Source organism: Eutrigla gurnardus (genome assembly GCF_963514095.1).
Source record: "Eutrigla gurnardus genome assembly, chromosome: 4".
Classification (NCBI taxonomy): Eukaryota; Metazoa; Chordata; class Actinopteri; order Perciformes; family Triglidae; genus Eutrigla; species Eutrigla gurnardus.
Window position 1 is genome coordinate 24,364,868 of NC_139918.1, and position 22,958 is coordinate 24,387,825.

General features: G+C 47.7%; 4 protein-coding genes across 4 annotated transcripts in view; 2 read left to right on the top strand and 2 right to left on the bottom strand.

The window, feature by feature from the left end:
- Nucleotides 1-122: 122 nt before the first annotated feature.
- On the bottom strand, nucleotides 123-2,132 carry sft2d3 (SFT2 domain containing 3). Its single transcript, XM_084008146.1, has one exon. It carries the CDS (start codon nucleotides 2,002-2,004, stop codon nucleotides 1,318-1,320), a length of 687 nt encoding a protein of 228 aa, XP_083864272.1. The 5' UTR covers nucleotides 2,005-2,132; the 3' UTR covers nucleotides 123-1,317.
- Nucleotides 2,133-2,276: 144 nt separating this feature from the next.
- LOC311012615 (dual specificity protein phosphatase 18) lies at nucleotides 2,277-3,760 on the top strand. Its single transcript, XM_084008147.1, has 2 exons — nucleotides 2,277-2,426; nucleotides 2,988-3,760. The coding sequence occupies exon 2, from the start codon at nucleotides 2,991-2,993 to the stop codon at nucleotides 3,657-3,659; it is 669 nt and encodes a 222-aa protein (XP_083864273.1). The 5' UTR covers nucleotides 2,277-2,426; nucleotides 2,988-2,990; the 3' UTR covers nucleotides 3,660-3,760.
- Nucleotides 3,761-4,943: 1,183 nt separating this feature from the next.
- Nucleotides 4,944-21,044, top strand: pex5lb (peroxisomal biogenesis factor 5-like b). Its single transcript, XM_084006767.1, has 14 exons — nucleotides 4,944-5,266; nucleotides 7,980-8,075; nucleotides 11,705-11,819; nucleotides 12,654-12,908; nucleotides 13,021-13,141; nucleotides 13,567-13,651; nucleotides 13,786-13,884; nucleotides 15,380-15,499; nucleotides 17,491-17,634; nucleotides 17,710-17,780; nucleotides 17,877-18,089; nucleotides 18,230-18,395; nucleotides 18,623-18,780; nucleotides 19,364-21,044. The coding sequence occupies exons 1-14, from the start codon at nucleotides 5,252-5,254 to the stop codon at nucleotides 19,560-19,562; spliced, it is 1,857 nt and encodes a 618-aa protein (XP_083862893.1). The 5' UTR covers nucleotides 4,944-5,251; the 3' UTR covers nucleotides 19,563-21,044.
- The window catches only part of tmem68 (transmembrane protein 68), a 50,520-nt gene continuing 46,104 nt past the window's right edge, over nucleotides 18,543-22,958 (bottom strand). Inside the window, exon 9 of the transcript XR_014596929.1 lies at nucleotides 18,543-18,559. The gene's annotated coding sequence lies outside the window, so the exon portion shown is untranslated. The remainder of the gene's footprint in view (nucleotides 18,560-22,958) is intronic.

Sequence of the window (22,958 nt, forward strand, 5' to 3'; positions counted from 1 at the left end):
CAAAGCAAGGTCCATAAAGACATGGAGGAGAGAGTTTGGTGTGGATGAACTTGACTGGTCTGCACAGAGTCCTGACCTCAACCCGATAGCACACCTTTGGGATGAATTAAGAGTGGAGACTGAGAGCCAGGCCTTCCCGTCCAACATCAGAGTGTGACCTCACAAATACACTTCTGGTAGAATGGTCAAAAAGTCCCATAAACACAATCCTAAACCTTGTGGAAAGCCTTCCAGAAGAGTTGAAGCTGTTATAGCTGCAAAGGGTGGACCGACGTTATATTAAACCCTATGGATTAAGTATGGAGGTCACTTTAGTTCATAGGCGAGTCAAGGCAGGTGAGCAGATACTTTTGGCAATATAGTGTATTTAAAACAAGAATCAGCATCAGGGAGAACTATCCAGCTTAAAACGGCTTCTTTAAATGGAGTCTGGTGCAGAGGAACCACACCGCGGCTTCATGACATCACACCATGTAAACTTCACGTTGAGGATCCGTTTAAATTGAATATTCTGTCGTTTTCTAGAGACGTCCCTTCATTTCACCTGTCTGTCCTCTGCCTACCTGTCTGACGAAACAGGAAACAGGGTTCTCATGGTGAATGTTTGTCTGGTTCTCGATAGATCGACTACATGTTTAACGATAACCAGCCGCCAGCAAATCAATGAATATAAACGTGTGGAATGTGTCAGATAGAAATTATTCTTATTTACATTAAGATTAATTTCATTTTTCTCCTCTGACAGTCATGAACTATACTGTAATACTCCCAGTACAGAGTCAGTACTGTTTACTACTATAATACTCCCAGTACACAGTCAGCACTGTGTTTACTACTATAATACTCCCAGTACACAGTCAGCACTGTGTTTACTACTATAATACTCCCAGTACACAGTCAGCACTGTGTTTACTACTATAATACTCCCAGTACACAGTCAGTACTGTGTTTACTACTATAATACTCCCAGTACACAGTCAGTACTGTGTTTACTACTACAATACTCCCAGTACACAGTCAGTACTGGGTTTCCTTTATGTATAAATGAAGTTTGACAATTCAAACATCTGAAACTTTATTGGTCCTCTGATCAGCAGCAGTGTCAGTCAGTGTTTCCAGCCAATAATCAATAATCAGGAAGTCCTGCAGGTCAGTGTTCAGGCTGGAACCAGCCAACAATCAATAATCAGTCTGCCCCCGTCCCGCCTGCGGAGGGCTCAACCGGGACCCTCGGGAGGCTCCTCGCGGGCCCTGAAGCCTGTAGAACCAGGCCGCGGCTCTGTGACTTCTGTCCGGTCACTGACGCTCCGTTCTCGGTCAGATCGGCATGGTTTTCCCGCTGACGGTCCTCTTGATGACGGACGCCGCCATCCCGCCCATGAAGCGGATCCCAGCGCTGCCGCCAGGGAGCAGCGACACCACGGACCCAACGATGACCGCGACCTGCAGGGCGGCTCCCAGCGCGGTCAGCACGGTGCTGTGGAGGCTCAGCGCCGCGTACAGTGTCCCTCCCAGGGCGCACAGGTAGACCAGGGCCCCGGGGGATGTGGGCAGGCCGGCGGCCAGCCTGCTGGGGCCGCGCAGCACAGCCACCGCCGCGATCGCGAACAGCGAACCGAGCGACCAGAGCAGCGCGAACTTGCGAGCGTAGAGCAGCAGCAGCGGCGCGTAGAGCGCCGACAGGCCGAAGCACAGCGCGGAGAACGACACGCACGCCCCGAAGGCCACCAGCCGCTGCCGGCGGCTCATGCCCGGCAGGCAGGGGTCCGGCTCGGCCGACCACGGCCAAGACAAGCCGCTGTTTCCGCTGGAGCTCTGGCCGGAGGGACTTCCGCCGCGGCTCCCGGACCACGGGCTCGACCACCGCCCGAACCACCTCCCCGATACAGGCTCCTTGTCGTCCAGGTCCACGATGGTGCTGGAGCTGGACTGGGATATGGTCCGGGCGCCGCCACCTTTGGACTGGGCCAAATACTCCTGGAGCTGTCGGTTCAGTTCCGCCATGACGGAGGAAGCTAACAGGCTAAACGTTAGCAGGAAGATTCTTCTCCACTTCCGGCGGCCTCCGATGCCTCTGCTGCCCACTACTGTCCACCAGGATCACGGCTACGTCAAGAACTAAGTCAAAATCACACACACACATTTTTAATTGTTTTAATTGTTAATTTTCAAGAAAATGTATTATTTGTTTCAGTATTTTAATTTTTATAGAAATCTTACGGTTTGTTTGTTTTTTTTGGTAAAAGTCATGTGACTCTGTTTTCAGCTGTCGACTAAAATTAACCCTCCAGCTGATTGGCTGGCCGCCCGACACACAAGGCCTTGTAGGGAGTGTGTGTGTGTGTGTGCGCGCGGGCGCGCGCGTGTGCGTATGTCCATCCATTAGAGCAGCGACCAGACGACCAAACAACCAGTACCATCAGCAGGTGAAACTCAGCTACGCGGCTGTTTTTGTGAAACGTCATCAGAGACCTGTTCAAGTGTAGTTAGCTTAGTTTAGCTTACCTTAGCTTAGCATAACGGCTGGAAGCTGGATGAACGTCTACTGAGAGCTGTTGAGTTGAGTAGACAGAAAGATCCTCTGAGTATTTGTGCTGTGAGCTGGTAGTACTTTTCCTGTAAGAGAGTAGTTTCTAGTGTGGTACCAGTCATTATCCTGTAAAAGAGTATTTCCATTGTGTAGTACTTTTACTTTTACTGTAAGAGAGTATTTGTGCTGTGAGCTGGTAGTACTTTTACTGTAAGAGAGTATTTGTACTGAGTGCTGATGGTACTATGCCTATAAGAGAGTATTGTACTGTGTGCTGGTAGTCCTTTTCCCATAAGAGAGTATTTCTACTGTGTAGTACTAGTACTTTCCCTGTAAGAGAGTATTTCTACTGTGTGCTGGTAGTACTTTTCCTGTAAGAGAGTATTTGTGCTGTGTGGTATTTGTACTTTTTCTGCAGTAGAAAGTCTGACCTTACTCCCCGTGTGTCTCCTGACAGGTCATGGCGGTGTCTCAGATCACACCCTTTTTGTTCCTCGGCGGGGCCGACGCCCCCCTCAACGCCGCTCTGATGTCACAGAAGGGCATCACACTGATCGTCAACGCCACGCTCAGCCACGCCTGCCCCGCCTACCCGGGGGTGGAGTGTGTGCGTGTTCCCGTCCCCGACCTGCCCAGCGCCCGCCTCGGGGCCCACTTTGACCGGGTGGCAGAGCGTATCCATGGCAATCGTGCAGGGGGCACGCTGGTGCACTGCGCTGTCGGCATGAGCCGCTCGCCGGCGTTGGTGATGGCGTACCTGATGCGTTACAGAGGCATGACGCTCTGCCGGGCGCACCGCTGGGTCCAGGAGAGCCGGCCCGCCATCACGCTGAACGCCGGCTTCTGGGAGCAGCTGCTGCAGTACGAGAGGAAGCTGTATGGCAGGAACACCGTCAGGGTGGCGGCGGCCCGAGACATGCCGCTGCTGATGCCGAGGACTGCACCGCCGCCAGCGAGCCGGCTGGCACTGGTCCCCAGGTCGCCGGTCCCTAGGACGCTGGTTCCCGGGTCGCCGGTCCCCGGGTCGCTGGTCCCCAGGACACCTCTGACGACCCGGTTATCACTGATGCCAGGATCACTGGTGACGACGCCTGCAAACAAGAGAAGAAGAGGAACCAAAAGAGTCTGAGCAGCGAAGGAAGAAAACTCTAAACCTATATTACCCACAATGCAACTGGGCAGTGGAGGTTTGAGGCGGTGGCGACATGCGACCCAACAAACTTTCTACTTCTACACACACACACACACACACACACACACACACACACACACACACGCCTCTCTGAAGACACACTGCTGCCCTCCGGTGGTGGTTTACCGTCTCACCTCCCTGCAGTGATATCACAGGTGTGACATCACTGTCGGTGTAGGTGGCGGCTAGCACACCGCCACTGTGACGAAGAATAAAAGAAAGACATTTTGATTTTAGCTGCTAGCTGCGTCCAATTGAAGATAAAGCTAACATGTAGCTGTAAGGCAGTGATAGCAGTTTACCAAGGACTATGTCTCCCAGAATGGCGCTGTGATTGGACCTGAACACGAAGAAGCATTTTCATGAATCAAACAATGTTTTATTGTTGTTTTATTTTTTCAGGGTCCAAAAGGTGTTTTAGATTTCTCTGTTCTGAGGACCAGACCAGGTCCTGAAGGAGTCAAAACCAGGTTCTGGTTTTACAAAGACAGACTCTGATCCAGACCATCTGTGAGACCTGAGATGTTAGTTCTTCACTTGCTCTGATTTCTGGTGAATAAGGGTTAAATAAAGTCTCAGTTTATATTTGGTTTCTTGTGATTCTCCACTGAGTTTTCGTGTTCGCTGGCGGATCAGTCAGGTCCACTTCCTGTTCCTGGTCCTGAAGAAACTGGTCTTCCTGTTGTACTTCCAGATACACTCAACGTTTTTTTTTACGTGTTCTGGCCATTCATTTCTATGAGAACGGTGATTCAGGCCCCTGCGGGTGTTCTCAGGTGTTCTTCGGGTGTTCTTCGGATGTTCTTCGGAACAAGTTGGAATAATAATACAACAACTTGAAACAAAGACGTCAAATGTAAACAGTTGTATCTGATTGGACCGTGTCATCACATGACTCAAAATGTATAGTCTTATTGGGACACAGTTAATGTCTACAGTCCGAAAACAAACCGGTTGTCTTTAACGTGTGTGTGTGTGTGTGTGTGTGTGTGTGTGTGTGTGTGTGTGTGTGTGTGTGTGTGTGCGCGCGCGCGCGCGTGTGTGCGTGTGTGTGTGTGTGTGTGTGTGTGTGTGTATCACCGTACATTTCTTCTTACGTTTCAATTCCACTATTTTGCCGAACGTTTGAACGGGGGTCCATAACGCTTTTAATGTGACGTCCGTATACCGGAAGTGACGATGACCTCGGAGAAGTTCGGGGCCGCTCGGCTCCGCTCGGGTTATTTTCATCCCGCCTCCACCGGAGCGGAGCGACATGATAACCGGACGTCGGACAGACTGGACGGAGCGGACCGGGACCCACAGCGGACCGGGACCCAGAACGGACCGGGAAACAGAACGGACCAGGAGCACCGACCGGCACGCAGAGCGGATCCGGATATCTGTGTTATTCAGCGGCGGTTCCAGAGCCGAGAGGCCCGGGAGAGATACCGAGCGGTCCGCTGCAGTGGAGCCGGGTTGTGGAGGACTGCTTGCGGCTGCGGCTGCAGGCTGCGCCCCGCTGGACGGCGGAGGACTGGCTCGGAGACATGTACCAGGTCCAGGTGAGCGGCGACCTGCCTCCACGTCACACATACAGGCTCTACGTCATTATTACAGCCGTCATATTCAAACATCACAACCTGCTTCTATGCGACTCACGAAAAGACACGTGGTGTTGTTGTCTGGACCAGAACCGGGTTTTCATTTAGGGTTCAAACCACAATAACAACTATAATAATAACAATAATAATAATAACAACTCATAAATATTCAATCATCAAAGAAATATTTAAATGTATTCAGATTCATAACTGTTTTACCTGTGACAGCAAATAAACTGAAATCATAATTATTGATCATTAATCATAAATATTGATCTTTAGTGTTCCAACAGAAAGTTTCTGTTGGAACACTAAAGATCAATAGTTTGGTTCGTGAACTTTTAATAAATAGTGAAACTATTAAATATTAATGTAATGTATTCATGTTAATCGTCATCAGTCTGACTCCAGGTCAGTTAAACTAGTCGGTTTTCATCGTCGTCTCATCTCTTAATTTAACGATATAGTTTAAAAACGTACGAATGAGACTCGTTTTCTGGTTGTGCTTCTTTCGACATTGCGATCAGTCAGTTAATCGATGACTTTGATCTCTGGTGGCGTTTAATTTAATTTATATCGAATATTTAAACTTTTGCACAAACTCGTGTTTCCTCTGTTGGTCCGTTGTGTGTGATGGCGCCACCCAGAGGTTTGCTGTGTGTCAATGATGTCACTATTTTATGTTTTTTTATTTTATTAGTTGATTGTTTCGTCTGTTTGTTGTTGATATAGTGGCGTGATGTCCCTCTGTGTGTGTTGTTATCAGAGCTTCTCTCTTTGCCAGCCGTGTTCCTTTATAGTGGCGGTTACAGTGACTGTAACATTGTTGCTAGCGGTTACATGGTAATGTTGTTGCTAGCGGTTACAATGATGGTAACGTTGTTGCTAGCGTTAACAGTTTAAGCCAAGCATTGTTTTGTTTTGTCGTCTAAAGCTTCTGTAGTGGTCCTGGACTATAGTGTGATCCTGGACTACAGTGTGGTCCTGGACTATAGTGTGGTCCTGGACTATAGTGTGGTGCTGGACTATAGTGTGGTCCTGGACTATACTGTGATCCTGGACTACAGTGTGGTCCTGGACTATAGTGTGGTGCTGGACTATAGTGTGATCCTGGACTACAGTGTGGTCCTGGACTACATTGTGGTCTTGGACTATAGTGTGGTCCTGGACTATAGTGTGGTGCTGGACTATAGTGTGGTCCTGGACTATAGTGTGATCCTGGACTACAGTCTGTTCCTGGACTATAGTGTGGTGCTGGACTATAGTGTGGTCCTGGACTATAGTATGATCCTGGACTACAGTGTGGTCCTGGACTACAGTGGGCTGACTGAGGCTCATCCATGATTAATTAGCAGACGATATAAATATCTGAGGTCAAGTAGAGTCAGCTGACCAGCTCCTCATTGATGTTCTTTAAAGTCTCTACAGGGACAGGAGTAGATGTAGTACTGCAGTAGCATCGGTAGCACCAGTAGCACCGGTAGCATCAGTAGCACTGGGGTAGCATCAGTCGAACCGGTAGCATCAGTAGCACCAGAAGCACCGGTAGCATCAGTAGCACCAGAAGCACTGGTAGCACCAGTAGCATTGGTAGCATCAGTAGCACCAGTAGCATCGGTAGCACCGGTAGCATCAGTAGCGTCAGTAGCATCAGTAGCACCAGTAGCATCAGTAGCATTGGTGCATGTCTGTGGATGCTCGCTGAGCTCTGCTGGGACTCTGATGGACGACTGTTTGCTCAGCACAACAGCAGGTTATTTATAGTGCACACACAGAGACACACACGCACACACACAGCTGGGCGAGCGACACTTACAGAGAGACAGAGTGAGAGAACATTAGACAGGTTCCTTCAAACAGCTGTGATCATCAAACACAAGAAAGAAAGTCTTTGTAGAAACAGTAGAAACGCAATAGAAATATAGTAGAAACACAGTACAAATGCAGTAGAAATACAGCTGAAACAGTAGAAATACAGTAATAACAGTAGGAATGCAGTAGAAACAGTAGAAACACAGTTGAAATGCAGTAGAAACAGTAGAAATACAATAGAAAGAGTAGAAATGCAGTAGAAACACAGTTGAAACGGTACAAACACAGTTGAAACGCATTAGAAATATAGTAGAATCACATACGCAGTAGAAATACAGTAGAAACAGTAGAAATGCAGTAGAAACAGTAGAACTACAGTAGACACGCAGTAGAAAAATCCTTGTATCTTAATCTAGTGTTGATGGAGCAGCTACAATGTTAGTCAACCAGACTCCATTCAGAAAACCAGCATTTTAAAAGTAGTTAGCTTGTGGTCTTGCAGACAGACCTAACGAAGCATAACTCAGCACTTTTAACTGATCACCATCATGATGGAGTTATTTCAGCATCCTTTTCATCTGGTTATGTTGTTTGCTGCTAGCTGTTAGCTGCTGTTTTCTAACATACAGATCAAAACATGATGAAAATGATGAAGATGATCTTAATCACAAATCCAGTTCAGAACAGGACCAGACTACATTCTGACTTCATCAGCATCTTTGTCTTTAATCATTGACAGACTTTAACTGTGCTGGTTTTGGTCGTGTTTTCACAGTCATCGATCAGGAATCGATCAGAACTAAACTGTCTGACTGACTGAGGAGCGTCTGAGTGAATGAACCTGTCGATCTGCCTGTTGTAGGGGAAAGGGGAGAGGGTCGTTGCCATGGTGCTGAAGGAGCTTCCTGCTAAAAAGGCATCCTCAGAAGGAAACCCCCTCGTCACCGTGACAACCAAGGTTGGCATGACGACCTCGCTTGTTTGTTATCTGCCACTGCTCAGAGATTCATTCTGTTCTTTTTGTACTTTGGTTTGTTTTTGCTTGTTGGCTTGAGGCTCAAAGCTCATGTTTAGTTTCATTAAAACAAGATTACAATCTGGAATTAATAATCTGCTGCCTTTATTCTGTGGACGAAGACTTTTGATAGTTTAACCCAAACATCTAAAGTGCTGGTTTGTAATGTGACGATAAAATGAACACATCTGTGTCCAGATGAAAGAGATGCATCCTGTTTTAGATATTTCATTAATTTGAATCTAAGAAACTACAAAGATGGGGTGTTAACAGTCCCCACCCATAGACACTCCAAAAAAGCATATTCACATCACTCAATTTACTTTTATACACGTTGCAAACTATTATGGAGCACTACATATAAATAAAAATGCAAAATTAACTTAAGAAATACTTAACAAAAGCCAAACTGAGCAAAACGTCTCAGCTAGAAAGAGTGACACCATTAAACTAATTCTAAACGTCATATAATCAGGGTTAGGGTTATAACTCACTTTTTAGAGGACATGAACTGAATCATCAGTAATATTTAGTGATTTTAACAGGAACAAACTGATTTTTAATGTTCTGATTTGTCTAATTATGTCTATAGACATCTAATAAGAATTGATCAGTGATCAGACTGTGACAGAGCAAAGCTTCGGTGTGTAGTCAGAAGATGGTGATGACCTTTGACCTTATTGACCCTGACAGTGTTCTGGCCGCTGGTAAGAAGTGACATCTGGATGTGTTTGAGTGACGTCGTTGAGCTCGTTCACGGGATTAAAGACAAACATATTCCAGTTGACATGTGGTTGAACACCGCACACACACACACACACACACACACACACACACACACACACACACACACACACACACACACACACACACACACACACACACGGATCTGGGATCAGGTTAAAGCAGACCTCAGACTCTTAAACTTTGCCCTGCGTTTCCCAGAATGCCCTTGGCCTTTAGCAGCAGTTTGGGTTTTCATTCTCATTGATATTATTCTGAATGTGATGAATTTGATCATTTAAACATTTATATATTACGGATTAGCTGTTCTGGATGGAACATTTTCAGATTAAGATGTAGGAAAGGCGACCAGCTGCTGTCTAGCGTTTCTAGCCACGCCTTTTTGCCACGCCTTTCTAGACACACCTTTCTAGCCATGCCTTTCTAGACACACCTTTCTAGCCACGCCTTTCTAGACATGCCTTTCTAGCCACACCTTTCTAGACATGCCTTTCTAGACATGCCTTTCTAGACACACCTTTCTAGCCATGCCTTTCTAGACACACCTTTCTAGCCACGCCTTTCTAGCCACGCCTTTCTAGTAGGGCTGAACGATTTATCGTTTTCTGACCGAAATTGCGATTTCAGACAACGCGATCATGTGATCGCCAAAGCTGCGGTTTTTGCAGCGCTCCTGACTCACCCAGGATCTGTTGTCAACTATTTTACACATGCCGTCTCCCGACCATCCTGCCAAGCTCACCAATCAGACTACTCGTGAACAGGTCACGCCAACCAATCAGTGTTAACCTGCTCCGTATTTGTAATTAGTCAGAAATTACTTCAACTGGACCAGAAGCGGAGTTAGGGGATTTAATCGCCAAGAAAAACAGCACGTCCGTCATTTGGGAGTATTTCGGGTTTGAGGCTGCAGACGTGCACCAGAAACGGGTACTGTGCAAAACCTGTCGCGCTAAAGTTGCAACATCCAGCGGAAACAGAACCAATATATACCGGTGATATAATCTCCCGCGAGAGGGTGCATTTCACGGCAGGGGCGCTGATTACGGCACAACACCGGCACTTGAAAAATCACCACAGACATTTGCATGACGCGTGCATGACGAAAAAGTCCGGTGAAAAGTCCGGTGACTATGATGATCAGGCCCACTGTAGCAAACAGACTACAATTACAGCATCTTTTGCCAGTGTAACTCCGTACGATAAGAGCAGCGGAAGACACCGGAAAGACGGATTTAAAAACCTCCTCCGCACGCTGGACATATATATACGATTCCCTCCCGCACCGACTTCTAACAGGTTGCCGTCCCACAGCTATACGCGGAGTGTAAAGAAAAAGTGGTAAGCCATAAATGAATGACCCACCTATTTTAATGTCTAACATATTTTTTATAAGGGTCATTTTATTTCAATAACAGTTTTTGTATTTGATTTACAATTCAATTATTACAGTTAAGGATTTTTGCACATTTTAAGACAGTCAAAGAAGGCTCTTTTAGTTCATTTGTAATAACTGCCATTGGTCAAGGACTTTAAAGAATGAACATGCATGTTTCTTGTTAATAAATTCATTTGGAAGCAATTTTTAACTTTAGTCCTTGCATTAGAGTAATGGCATTCAATGTTTTAATGTTACTGTACATTGTGAATATTGCACTGAAGCTTGATTTGAAGGAAATCGTGAATCAAATCGAAATCGCAATATCCGTCAGAAAAATTGCAATTAGATCTTTTCCCAAAATCGTTCAGCCCTACTTTCTAGACATGCCTTTCTAGACACACCTTTCTAGCCATGCGTTTCTAGACACACCTTTCTAGCCACGCCTTTCTAGCCACGCCTTTCTAGACATGCCTTTCTATCCACACCTTTCTAGCCATGCCTTTCTAGACACGCCTTTCTAGCCATGCCTTTCTATCCACACCTTTCTAGCCATGCCTTTCTAGACACACCTTTTAGCCATGCCTTTCTAGACACACCTTTCTAACCATGCCTTTCTATCCATGCCTTTCTAGCCATGCCTTTCTAGCCACGCCTTTCTAGCCATGCCTTTCTAGACATGCCTTTCTAGCCACAACTTTCTAGACATGCCTTTCTAGCCACACCTTTCTAGACATGCCTTTCTAGCCACACCTTTCTAGACATGCCTTTCTAGACACACCTTTCTATCCACGCCTTTCTAGACATACCTTTCCAGACATACCTTTCTATCCATGTCTTTCTAGACACGCCTTTCTATCCACGCCATTCTAGCCACGCCTTTCTAGACATGCCTTTCTAGACATGCCGTTCTGCTGTTTTGATGTGATGTGTTGTAGTGACCAACAGGTACCACCACAGGTCAGAGTCTCTGTAGTGGAACAGGAAGCTGACCTCGGAAAGATGGAGACTCAGTGTTTTTGTCTTTTGTTGCCTGAAAAAGCTGATTGTTTCTATTTGGACGTCAGTTTCTCATTTCAACATAGTGACGAGTGTATACGTGTGTCCAGCTGTGTCGCCAAGGAGATGGCGGCGGTGCTTCCTGTCTGAACAGCTCAGTGGGATAACTCATAAGTAACCTCAAAAACTCAAAATTGCCCTAGTTTAACGATGACATCACTAGTTCAGCTGCCAGTCTGACATCATTGTCTGCTCCATCCAGACCACTGATTGGGCCGTACGGTGGTACCCGCTGTGTGTGTGGTTGAGAGAAGGAGAGAGAGAGGGAGGATATATTAAATGATCAGTAACGTTATAACTGGTGTCTCTGGTCTCTAACTGGTCTCTAACTGGTGTGTAACTGGTGTCTCTGGTCTCTAACTGGTCTCTCACTTGTGTCTCTGGTCTCCAGCTGGTCCGGGAGCAGCAGGAGAGTCGCCCTCTGCTGAGTCCCTCCATCGATGACTTCCTGTCTGAGAGTCGGAGTGACGCCCCCTCCAACCGCCCCCTCACCTCCAACACAGCAGGTAGACTCTACCTCTAGTTATCTCTGCCCCCCCCCCCCGTCCCTCCTTTCTGCCCCACCCTGTTCCACCTTTCTGCCCCCCCATCCCTCCTTTCTGCCCCCCCTCAGACTCTCTGCTCTTCTTTCTGTCTTTTTTCCATCCCAACATGGGATCCCCCCCCCCCCCCCACTCGTCCTTGTCCGTCCTTCCTCCCATCTGTCCTCCCGACTCAGCAGGAGTCTCCCATTAATCAGCACCTCCAACCTCCCCAGTCTCTTCGCCCTCCCGTCCCCCAGTCTCCTCGCCCTCCTGTCTCCTCGTCCTCACATTCATTAGTTTCTCTTGGTTTCTCTTAGTCTCAAACAGACGTTGGCTTCCTCGCCGCGTTTTCGTGCGAACGGACTCGACAGGAAACAGCAGCTGAAATTTCATCTGTTTCCTTCCAACTGTGCGCTCGAGTTTCAGAGCGTGTTGTGACTTTTAGAGGTCACTGAGCTCCGTTACAGAGACGTGACATCACGGAGGGGGAGGAAATTATACAAACACAAGATCACACACACACACACACACACACACACACACACACACACACACACACTGGGGTTTGTGCTGCTGTCGGCTGTAATATACCGGTGTATAACAGAAGGTCGTGTCTGGACTCGTCGTGGGACATCAGGTCTTTGTGAGACCGAGACGTTACAGTGAACTTCAGGTTATTGATGAAACAGATCAGATTTAAAGATTTAGAAGATGTAAAATTTAAATAACTGTTTTCCAAACTGAGAAATCTGGATTCAGGCTTCCAGGTTCAGGATATCTTGGATAACTATCAGACACTGACCCTCCGGCCTTCAGTCCTGTCTACAGCTCTGGACCTGGTGGACCTCAGTGAGCCGGGCAGCGGTAATGGCAGTAACGGCAGTAACGGCAGTAACAGCAGTAACGGTGGCGGCGGTAACAAGGAGCAGAGGAGGAGTCCTCTGAGGAGGAAGGGCAGTTCGAGGAGCCCTCGACGCCGGACGAGACCGGATGAGACGGAGCTGATCCAGGTGGACGTGGACCACCTACCTGCCAGCCCCAGAACCCCTGAGAGGATTTCACTGGACTCCGGTACTGCAGACTAAACCAACACGGAAATATTAATTTCTATCACACACCGCTTCTTAATAAGTCAAATATATATATATATACAGTATATAAACATATGGTGATGTGTTGGCAGTCAGTCTGCCGTCTCCTCTGGACCGATGGGATGAGGTGAACCTGGACGTGGAGGACGGAGGACGCCGGAGGAGGGACGAGAAAAGATGCACCTCCCACCACTCCTCCAGTGAACTGCTGTGGTAACTATGACCTCACTATGACCTCACTGTGACCTCACAGAGAGTGGTGTTAAAGCAATAATAGTGCACGGTATAAGACATGCACCTTTGACCTGGACATAGTTTGTCCTGATCTCCAGAGGATGAACCCTCAACTCGAATGACTCAATGATGTTTCCTGTTAATATTGTGTTGTTGCCATGGTGACATTTAATTATGCAGTTCTTTTTAGTGTCACGCTATTTAATGTTTAATGATGCTTGTTGCCCCGCCTACTTTCTCACCTCCACACGGCTGACCAATCACAGCGCGAGATGGCTGTGATGTCAGAGTGTAGTACAGTGAGAGCAGATTTGTTCAGACTGGGCTGTCATGAGCGGTGCAGCCCATAGGGGGCGCTAACACTGCTGTGACACTAATAACAGGTTTGTATTTGGTCCCTTCAGGTCTGCAGAGTTTAAAACGGACCCTCTTTCCAAGACCTCCTTTGATATCCACAGCTTCGATGATCTGGACTTCATATCAGCACAGGTACTAATACTTCTACTGTAGTACTTCCTCCTGACCAGAGTACTTTATCCTGACCAGAGTACTGTCTCACTGACCGCTGCTGTCTGTCCTCTACTGACTCACTGACGGCTGCTGTCTGTCCTCTGTGTCCTCAGGATGCTGCTGTGTCCCGACAGCACAGACGGACTCGTTCCCTTCTGGCCAGAAACGAGTCTCTGGAGGACGAGTTTGTACGAGCAAAGGCGGCTGTGGAGGTAAAACACTCGTACACACGGACCAGGTGTCCTCTAAGTCCGCGTAGTCCTTCCCTTTCGAAACATGTCCTCAATTCCAAAAAGGTCCTTGTTTTCCAGACTCATCCTCGTTTTCCAGACTCGTCCTCATCCTTGTTTTCCAGACTTGTCCTCCTTTTCCGGACTCATCCTCGTTTTCCGGACTCTTCCTTGTTTTCCAGACTCGTCCTCACTTCCATCCTCTTTTCTAGACTCATCCTCATTTTCCAGACTTGTCCTGCTTTTCCAGACTCATCCTCGTTTCCCAGACTCATCCTTGTTTTCCAGACTAGTCCTCGTTTTCCAGACTAGTCCTCCTTTCCCAGACTTGTCCTTGTTTTCGTCCTCGTTTTCCAGACTCGTCCTCGTTTTCCAGACTAGTCCTTCTTTTCCAGACTTGTCCTCGTTTTTGTCCTCGTTTTCCAGACTCGTCCTTGTTTTCCAGACACGTCCTCGTTTTTCAGACTCGTCCTCCTTTTCATCCTAGTTTTTCAGACTCGTCCTTGTTTTCCAGACTAGTCTTCCTTTTCCAGACTAGACCTACTTTTCCATACTCGTCCTCGTTTTTTGTCCTGTACTGTCGGTCCTTTGTCCGTCCAACGGACGTGTGTCATTTGATGACAGTAAATATCAGATATTATCTGATCTTTATGTATTTGCTGATCACAGCATTTGTGTTCACTGTCATCTGAGAACTTTGATTCAGCAAACATTCAGATTAATGTCACTGCACTCAGACCAGCAGACTCAGGATCAGCTGATCGTTTCTTTGTTTAATGATAGAAATGAAGCCGATAATCAGATGTAGTAATAATCCTGCAGAATATCATACAATGATATAATTGTATTATTATAATTGTTGATGAGGGTTCAGGACTGTTCAGGAGGGTTCAGAACTGTTTAAGGAGGGTTCAGGACAGTTCAGGAGGGTTCGGGACAGTTCAGGACTGTTCAGGTCTCTTCAGGAGGGTTCAGGTTGGTTCAGGTTTGATGATGGTGGTTTACATAAAGGTTTGATCCAGTCTGGTGGAGGTGAAGTAAACTCAGTGATTAAAGTGCAGATTAATTCCAGACTCGGGGGTTGGGGCTCTTCATTCCCATCAGCGGACCAATCAGAGCGTCCTGTCTCTTCCTCGCCACAGTTCATTATCTGAATGAAGCGGGTGTTTTAATCCGCTGACGGGACCCTGAAATATGAGCTCATGGTTCCGTTTGCTCTTATTATTATTAATCCTTGATGGTCCTGAAACCAGAACCTTCCTGCTCCAGGATTCACATTATTGATTGTATTGTAAGATAAAAACCCAAGGAGAGAAGTCAACTACAAATCCCAGGGTGCATTTCACTAACAAGCAGCTACTTAATGCTCTGTTCATCGCTAGCAGACACATATCTCAGCCTTGAATGTTAAAGCGCTCAGTGCAGCAGCATTATGGGAAATGTAGGATCCAGAAAGTCGGGGTGTGATGTGTTTCAGTCGGACACGGAGTTCTGGGACAAGATGCAGGCCGAGTGGGAGGAGCTGGCTCGGAGGAACTGGCTGGAGGAGTCTGAGGGTCCAGGTCCGGCCCCGCCAGGCGGCTCGCCTGTGGAAAAGGTGAGACTGCGTTTCCCATCATGCAGTGCTGGACTGAGTATGAGTTTTGGCGTTTGATAGTTTTTTTCTATTATATTTCCACTGTTAGTGAGGTGGCTGTGTGACATTATCATCCAGGTGTGACATCATCATCATCAAGGTTGCCTTAACGCGGTCACACAACTCACCTGTCTTTGTCCTGTGTCTCTGGACCGATCACAAATTAGTTTCAGAGAGTCCTAGAAGTCCACGTGAGGAGGAGGTCTGGACGGCGGGTGGGGGAGGAGGTCTGGACGGGGGGAGGAGGTCTCGAGGGGGGTGGGGGAGGAGGTCGGGATGGGGGAGGTTTGGACGGGGGGCGGGGGAGGAGGTCTGGATGGGGGGAGGTCTGGATGGGGGGGAGGGAGGAGGTTTGGACGGGGGGCGGGGGAGGAGGTCTGGAGGGGGGGGCGGGGGAGGAGGTCTGGACGGGGGAAGGTCTGGACGGGGGGTCGGGGAGGAGGTTTGGACGGGGTGCGGGGGAGGAGGTCTGGACGGGGGTAGGTCTGGACGGGGGACGGGAGAGGAGGTCTGGACAGGAAACTGGTCTAAAACCCATCACAACTAAGTAGCTTTGTTGTAGTTTTGTTTCCGTCGCTAACATGGATTCCATCCCTGAACACCTCACTTCCTGTGTGACCAGCACACAGGTTATTAATCTTTTCCCAGAATGCCTTTCTGTCTTGTGGAGTCTTCTCTCCAGTCGTGCGTGGGCGTCGACTGCAGTTATTAATAATGCCAAGCATTAATCTGCAGCTTTAATCCCTTAAACTGAACATCAGTAATCCGCAGTAATCCTCCTCCTCAGGTGTTACATCACCACGGTGACGGTGAGGTCACGCCGCTCCCATGGCGACCCCTCACCAAACAGCTGTTCAACACTTCTTCTTCTTCTTCTGGGGCCGTTTTTCGGACATGAAAGTGTTTCCTGGTTTGACTGCAGTGGATTTTCACAGATTTAGAATTGATTTATTGATCGGGTCGATTCTAATTTTCTCAACAGAATAAACGTGTTTTATCAGTCTGAAGAGGCTGAATGATGGAATGACAATAATAGAATAATAATTAGTCTCTTTCTTTGTTGTAAACTGAACATTAATTGATTTCAGCATATTGGACCAAAACTTGAACGAAAGGGAAGTTTCAGCCTAAATGTTGAAGGGAACACCTGCTGGTTGTTCAGATATAAACCCCGACAAAGGCTGCCTTTCGGATCGCATGCATTTGCGCCTATGCATGCACGAGACTTGAGAGGATCCGCCGGAATAATAAGTTAGTAATTCTAACCAACTAGGGCAACGTTGAGGGGAGTGTCTTATGTCCGCACTTATTTGAGACCATCTGCACAGAAAAGCATGCAGAGGGAGGTACCCTGGAGATACCGCAAGTTTTTATAACCATGTGACATGTTGCAAAGGGAAGTTATCACCAGCATTTCTGACGTTTTTATCCCAGAATGCCTGGTTATGCGAGGCAAATGCATGCGCATGCATAATTGGGAACGCACCTAAAGACTGGCTCCGTGGTTCTAGACGGGTCAGGTGGTTTCAGGCTCCTCCCACTCTGGACAGCCAATCAGGAGCCCCGTTCCTCCCTCAGGGAGAGAGAGGGTGAAGCGCGCACTAAGGTCTCTACAAGACCACTGGATGAAGCCGGCCTACGGGGGAATGACCTGCTGGACAGAATCACTCCCACTCCCACTCAGAGTAGAAACATCAGGAGTTCATCATGAAACTGAGGTCATTGATCACTTATACTGGATCAGTAAGGAACAGGAGGACATCACACTTCCTGTCATGTGACTATGATGCATGCACAGGGTGATCACAGGGTCGATACACACAATTTGATTAATGTCTTAAAACCTGTTTGAGCTCTTTGTTGGGTCTGTTTCCTAGTTTAACATTTTCTAGTCCTAAGACCTCCTTGGGAAGGTGGTCTGAGCTGGTCTGAGGTCTTCTGGTCTCCTCCAGGGTTACTACTTCAACACCAACAACCCTTACCGAGACTGGCCCAGCGCCTTCGCCGAGGGCCAGGAGAAAGCTCGGGAGGGAGACCTGAACGCAGCCGTCTTGCTGCTGGAGGCCGCCATCCTGCAGGACCCCCAGGATTCTGAGGTGAACCTGCACACGACACCCGGTCTGTGGTTCTGACGAGGAGGGTCAGTGTTTAACTCCCTGCTGTGTCTCCAGGCCTGGCAGCTGTTGGGGACGACTCAGGCTGAGAATGAGAACGAGGCGGCCGCCATCGCGGCGCTGCAGAGGTCAGACTTCCTGTCGGCTCCACGTTTAGTCCTCTGGTCCACCAGTCCGGATTCTCCAGTCCACACGTTTACATAAACTTGTCTCACTTGCTGCAGGTGTCTGGAGCTCCGCCCCAACAACCTGCCGGCCCTCATGGCGCTCGCCGTCAGCTTCACCAACAGCGGCGTGCAGCGGGACGCCTGCGACTCTCTGCGGCGCTGGATCAGCCACAACCCCCGATACCGACACCTGGTCCTGGACCGCAGGAGTCCTCTACGGGGCTCCCCTGGAACGCCTCGCAGGAGCCCCCACACCTCCACACCGGCCAGGTACCAGCCTCCCCCCCAGTCCCGGGTCTGAATATTACAGTACCCATGAGTCTCAGCGGCCATCACTATGGAGACAGCTCAGACACAGGTGTGTGTGTGTGTGTGTGTGTGTGCGCGCGTGTGTGTGTGCGCGCACGCAGATGTGAGCTGCAGGATGTCCTGCTTCTCTTCCAGGATGCGGCTCATTTGAATCTGGACTGTGTGGATCCAGACCTGCAGACCGGACTCGGGGTCCTCTTCAACCTGGGCTCTGACTTTAACAGAGCTGTGGAGGCTTTTAGTGCAGCGCTGTCAGTCAGACCGCAGGTAACGCACATTCACACACACACATTCACACACAGGCACAGGCATAAACAAGTCGAGCCTGTAATGTGAGCTACTATTTAGACCTCTGGGGGACCACAGTTAGTCTCTGGTTCCTCCACATAATCTGGTCTGGTCTCTGGACTAATGTGAGCTACTATCGAGACCTCTGGGGGAACACAGTCAGTACCAGCGCTGAGGTCAGCCCTGACTTCCTGTCTGGTCTCCAGGACTTCCTGCTGTGGAACCGTCTGGGTGCCACGCTGGCGAATGGAGACCGCAGTGAGGAGGCGGTGGAGGCCTACAGCAAGGCCCTGGAGCTGCAGCCCGGATTCATCCGGTCCAGATACAACCTGGGGATCAGCTGCATCAACCTGGGGGCCCACAGGTAACATTCAGCTGTCTCACAGATAACAATAATAATGGATCGGATTTGTATGGGGCTTTTCTAGACACTCAAAGCGCTCCGACAGGGTTCCAGGTTCCATTCATTCACACACAGTCATACCGGTGGTAGTAAACTACGATGGTAGCCACAGCTGCCCTGGGGCAGACTGACGGAAGCGTGGCTGCCATTCTGCGCCTACGGCCCTCCGACCACCACCTCAAACATACAGCAGTCATACACATTCACACGAGGCAAGCTGGGTGAACGACCATGACACAGTGACAAGGGCGGGGATCGAACCGCCGATCCTCCGAACATTGGCCAACCCGCTCTACCAACTGAGCCACAGTCGCCCCTACACTGTGGCCCAGCTGTCTCACCTGCACAGGTAACAGTCAGCTGTCTCACCTGCACAGGTAACAGCTGTCTCACCTATAAAGAACATGGTGATACAGGACTAAACGTTGTCTTTGCTTTTAAATCTTTGTGATCCAAACTCAATGAACTTGATGTTCTAGTGTGATTTACAGTGGATGTTAGTGGTCTGGTCTGACCTGGTCCTGGTTCTGGTCTGGTCCTGCAGGGAGGCGGTCAGTAACTTCCTGACGGCTCTCAACCAGCAGAGGCAGAGTCAGCGCTGCAGCCATCAGCAGATGTCGGCCAACATCTGGGCCGCCCTGCGAATAGCCGTCTCCATGATGGACCGACCTGAGCTGGTCCAGGCCGCCAGCGTCGGGGACCTGGACCTCTTGATGAGGGCCTTCAACGTGGGCGACATCTGATGGTGGACTGAAGGAGTCTGGGGGGGTGATGTGGTCCAGAGGTGGAGACCTGCTGGACCAGGACAGTTTGAAGCCAAAGAGACGACGGCTGCTGGAAAATCGCAATATAACAGCACAACCCTTTAGATCCTGCTGTCTGCTCCTCTTCAGACACATAAATAATAATAATAGTTATTATTATTATTATTATTCAGACACAAGGCCGTTATTCACAAGTCTTCTATGTTTGATCTGAGTTTTACTTTGCTCCATGTTTACCCGTCCATGTAATCACTGTTAGCACTCAACCTGAACACTTCCACGAGGACATAATCCTCCCCTTTCCCCCGGGAAGCTTTTATTGTGAAACATCAGCAGGAAGTGTATAGAAAGTGTCAGTCAGTGAGAAGAGTGGAACAAAACGCTGCTTCATTGTGACCTGCAGAGAGGAAACATTGAGATGGAGCTGCACATCTTCATCATCTTTAACAGAAGACCATGAGGAGAATCTCCTCTGAAAATCAAGATAATGATTATTTATGACTAACCCCTAAATTAAATTAAACTTAAAAAATACACTTTTAATATTCAAATCTGATGAATAATGAAATATGAATCTGAAGATTCGATGTGAAGTTTCAGAACTTTCAACCGTAAATTGTTTCAATGTTCAAATCTGTTTCGGTTTTAAAATTTAACTTTGAAAATGTTCTTTTAACGTTTCAAAAATCATATACATGAACAAACGGCTGATGCATTTTAAAATCAATGTCTTGGTTTGGGATGAAAAGGAGTGTGGAGGTCAGTGATGAAAAGGAGGAGGAGGATGTTCCCTTTAACCTCTGAACCCTCAGTTAAAAGACTTTTTATTGTTATTATTGTTAATAATACAGCAAGAATCGCTCCTCGGCCAGAAGGATATTCTATGAACATGAACTAGTCGAGGAACACGGAAGGAACTAAACTAGATTAGCTATGAAGGAAACATCAGATTTATCATCACGTAATCATAACAAGCGAATGTCTTCTCTTTGTCTTCAACTGGAACGAGAAATGTGATGAAGATCCACTCAAATCTAACGTTTATGACTTTATAAAACTATACTCAGGCGATGCGTTCAGTAGAGTAGAGCTGCATGATGTAACCCAATCCACCATCGACATCGCCATATCACCACATAGATTTATTTTATATACAAATATCACAGAAAGGAAACACTGCAAAGTGAGTTTTGTTCCAATATGGTGCAGCCGTCGCGTTCAGGTGCATTAGAAAAACTGGAACTTATTTTCTCCGGTGAAACCAAACTAATGTTTTGATCACAACCTGTTCTTGTATTTACGAAGTTTATATCTGTACGCAGGGGCGCCGAAAAGGGGGGGGGGGAATTCTAGGCCCCTAATGATGATGAAATTATAATACTGAAAAAATAATGACACTAAGTTATTAACTAACATATAATCACAAATGTTTTATTTTCCATGTCCTGGTAACAATTACTTTATTTGTTTTAGAAACATCAACGCCTGCAGGGCCCCCCCCCCCTTCCCCCCCTCTATTTACAAATGGTTCAGTCCACTGGATCAGCTGCAGGTAGCGCACAGGCGGGTGTCACACAGCACCACAGATTGTATGTAAAATAGCATCAAAAAATTTCCGCTGTGTTGGGGGGCCCTGTAAAGATTCTTTTCATGGGGCCCAAAATCCCTAGCGGCGCCCCTGTCTGTACGACTTCATAGTTGAAATACTACAAATAATTGGTTTATAGCTATTTCCAGTATCACGCTCATCTGTCCTGGAAACAGACCGTTTTCATAGCGATAAGCTGGTTTTCAAGCCATACAACGACTTTGAGCAAAGAGAAACACTCAGTCTCCGTGTTGCCAACCTGAACCGGATCAGCAGCATGGTGTCGCCTCCTGCGGGTGGAGGAAGGAACAGCCGGTTGAACGCGACGCCGCCTGCAGGAAACAGCCGGAACAGCTGCTGTTTTCTTTCGTCTCTTTTTTTCTTGTCTTGTTCTGTGTCGTCTCTCGGTTTGTCATTTTATTTTGAAGTCTCGTCTCCCTCACCTACTTCCTGTCGTCGGCTTCAGTTTGATCCGACATCAATCACAGCTGCTGCAGTTTCTCTGCTGATGCACAAGATCACACACACGAGGCGATCTAGTCACATATAGAAGTAGATTTATACTGCATCGACATCTTAATACAAGCAATATCGAATGTGTTATTGTCAGCCAGGTTCGTCAATATTCACGAAATATTCATTTATTTGAAATTGAATGATTTAAATTCAACCAACTAAAGAAATGAAATACAGATGAAGAAGAAACCGAATGAAACGCTGCAAACAAACAGGAAACCAAACGTGTGTTTGGTTGCAACGTGGTTTGTGAGGTTCTGCAGATGTGAAGCTTGTGTTGCTGCTGAAGAAGCTTCATGAAGATTCAAAGATTCAAAGCGACTCTGTTCTCCAGACGAGTCCTCAGCTTCGGAATCTCCCTCTGCAGCTTTTATCCATGTATTTCACTGTACACACAATACTCTCTCATATAAACTGATATTTTAGAAATTAAACAAATGGAACTGGAAATCGGTCTGATGCTTTGTTTCTCGACAGCGACACGTTTCTGCCACCAGAGGGCGACGTTTCTATTTCTATGTTTTTAATCTGACCAGAGGACAGATCACGTGATGGATTGTCTTTTCTTTGAATGGTTTATGTTTTTTTCCAGTCGCCAGAAGGTCATGTGACTCATGTCAACAATAAAAAAATTTAAAACAGATTTTGCTGGGGGCTGCATGGTGGTGTAGTGGGTAGCACTCTCGCCTCACAACAAGAGGGTCCTGGGTTCGATTCCCGGGTCGGCCCGGGTTCCTTCTCTGGGAGTTTGCATGTTCTCCCCGTGTAAACGTGGGTTCTCTCCGGGTTCTCCGGCTTCCTCCCACAGTCCAAAGACATGCAGGATGGGGATAGGTTAATTGGTGACTCTAAATTGCCCGTAGGTGTGAATGTGAGTGTGAATGGTTGTCTGTCTCTACATGTTGGCCCTGCGATGGACTGGCGACCTGTCCAGGGTGAACCCTGCCTTCCCCCAATGACAGCTGGGATCGGCTCCAGCCCCCCCGTGACCCTGAATACAGGATAAGCGGTAGAAAATGGATGGATGGATGGATGGATGGATTTTGCCGGCAGGTTAATAAGTTAACCTCAGATTTCTCAATAAAGAACATGTGATCTCCAGTATGTTAATGAAGAGAGCCCATCAGCCAATGACTGTAGAGACACATGAGGTCATCGTGCCGTGATGTGAAAAGCTCTTCATTAGTAACCAGATCCTGATCTGGTCCAGAGTCCTGGTTTCTGACAGTTTGTATTGAGCTCACTGTGGAAAGAGCTGAGTCATCAGTCTT

What these genes read in the sequence shown, in the direction of transcription:
- sft2d3 (XM_084008146.1), bottom strand. Translation starts at nt 2,004, where the DNA reads ATGGCGGAACTGAACCGACAGCTCCAGGAGTATTTGGCCCAGTCCAAA.
- LOC311012615 (XM_084008147.1), top strand. Translation starts at nt 2,991, where the DNA reads ATGGCGGTGTCTCAGATCACACCCTTTTTGTTCCTCGGCGGGGCCGAC.
- pex5lb (XM_084006767.1), top strand. An exon ending in CACACCTCCACACCGGCCAG is followed by an intron (nt 18,090 to 18,229) that starts GTACCAGCCTCC and finishes GCGCGCACGCAG; the next exon opens with ATGTGAGCTGCAGGATGTCC. An exon ending in ATCAACCTGGGGGCCCACAG is followed by an intron (nt 18,781 to 19,363) that starts GTAACATTCAGC and finishes CTGGTCCTGCAG; the next exon opens with GGAGGCGGTCAGTAACTTCC.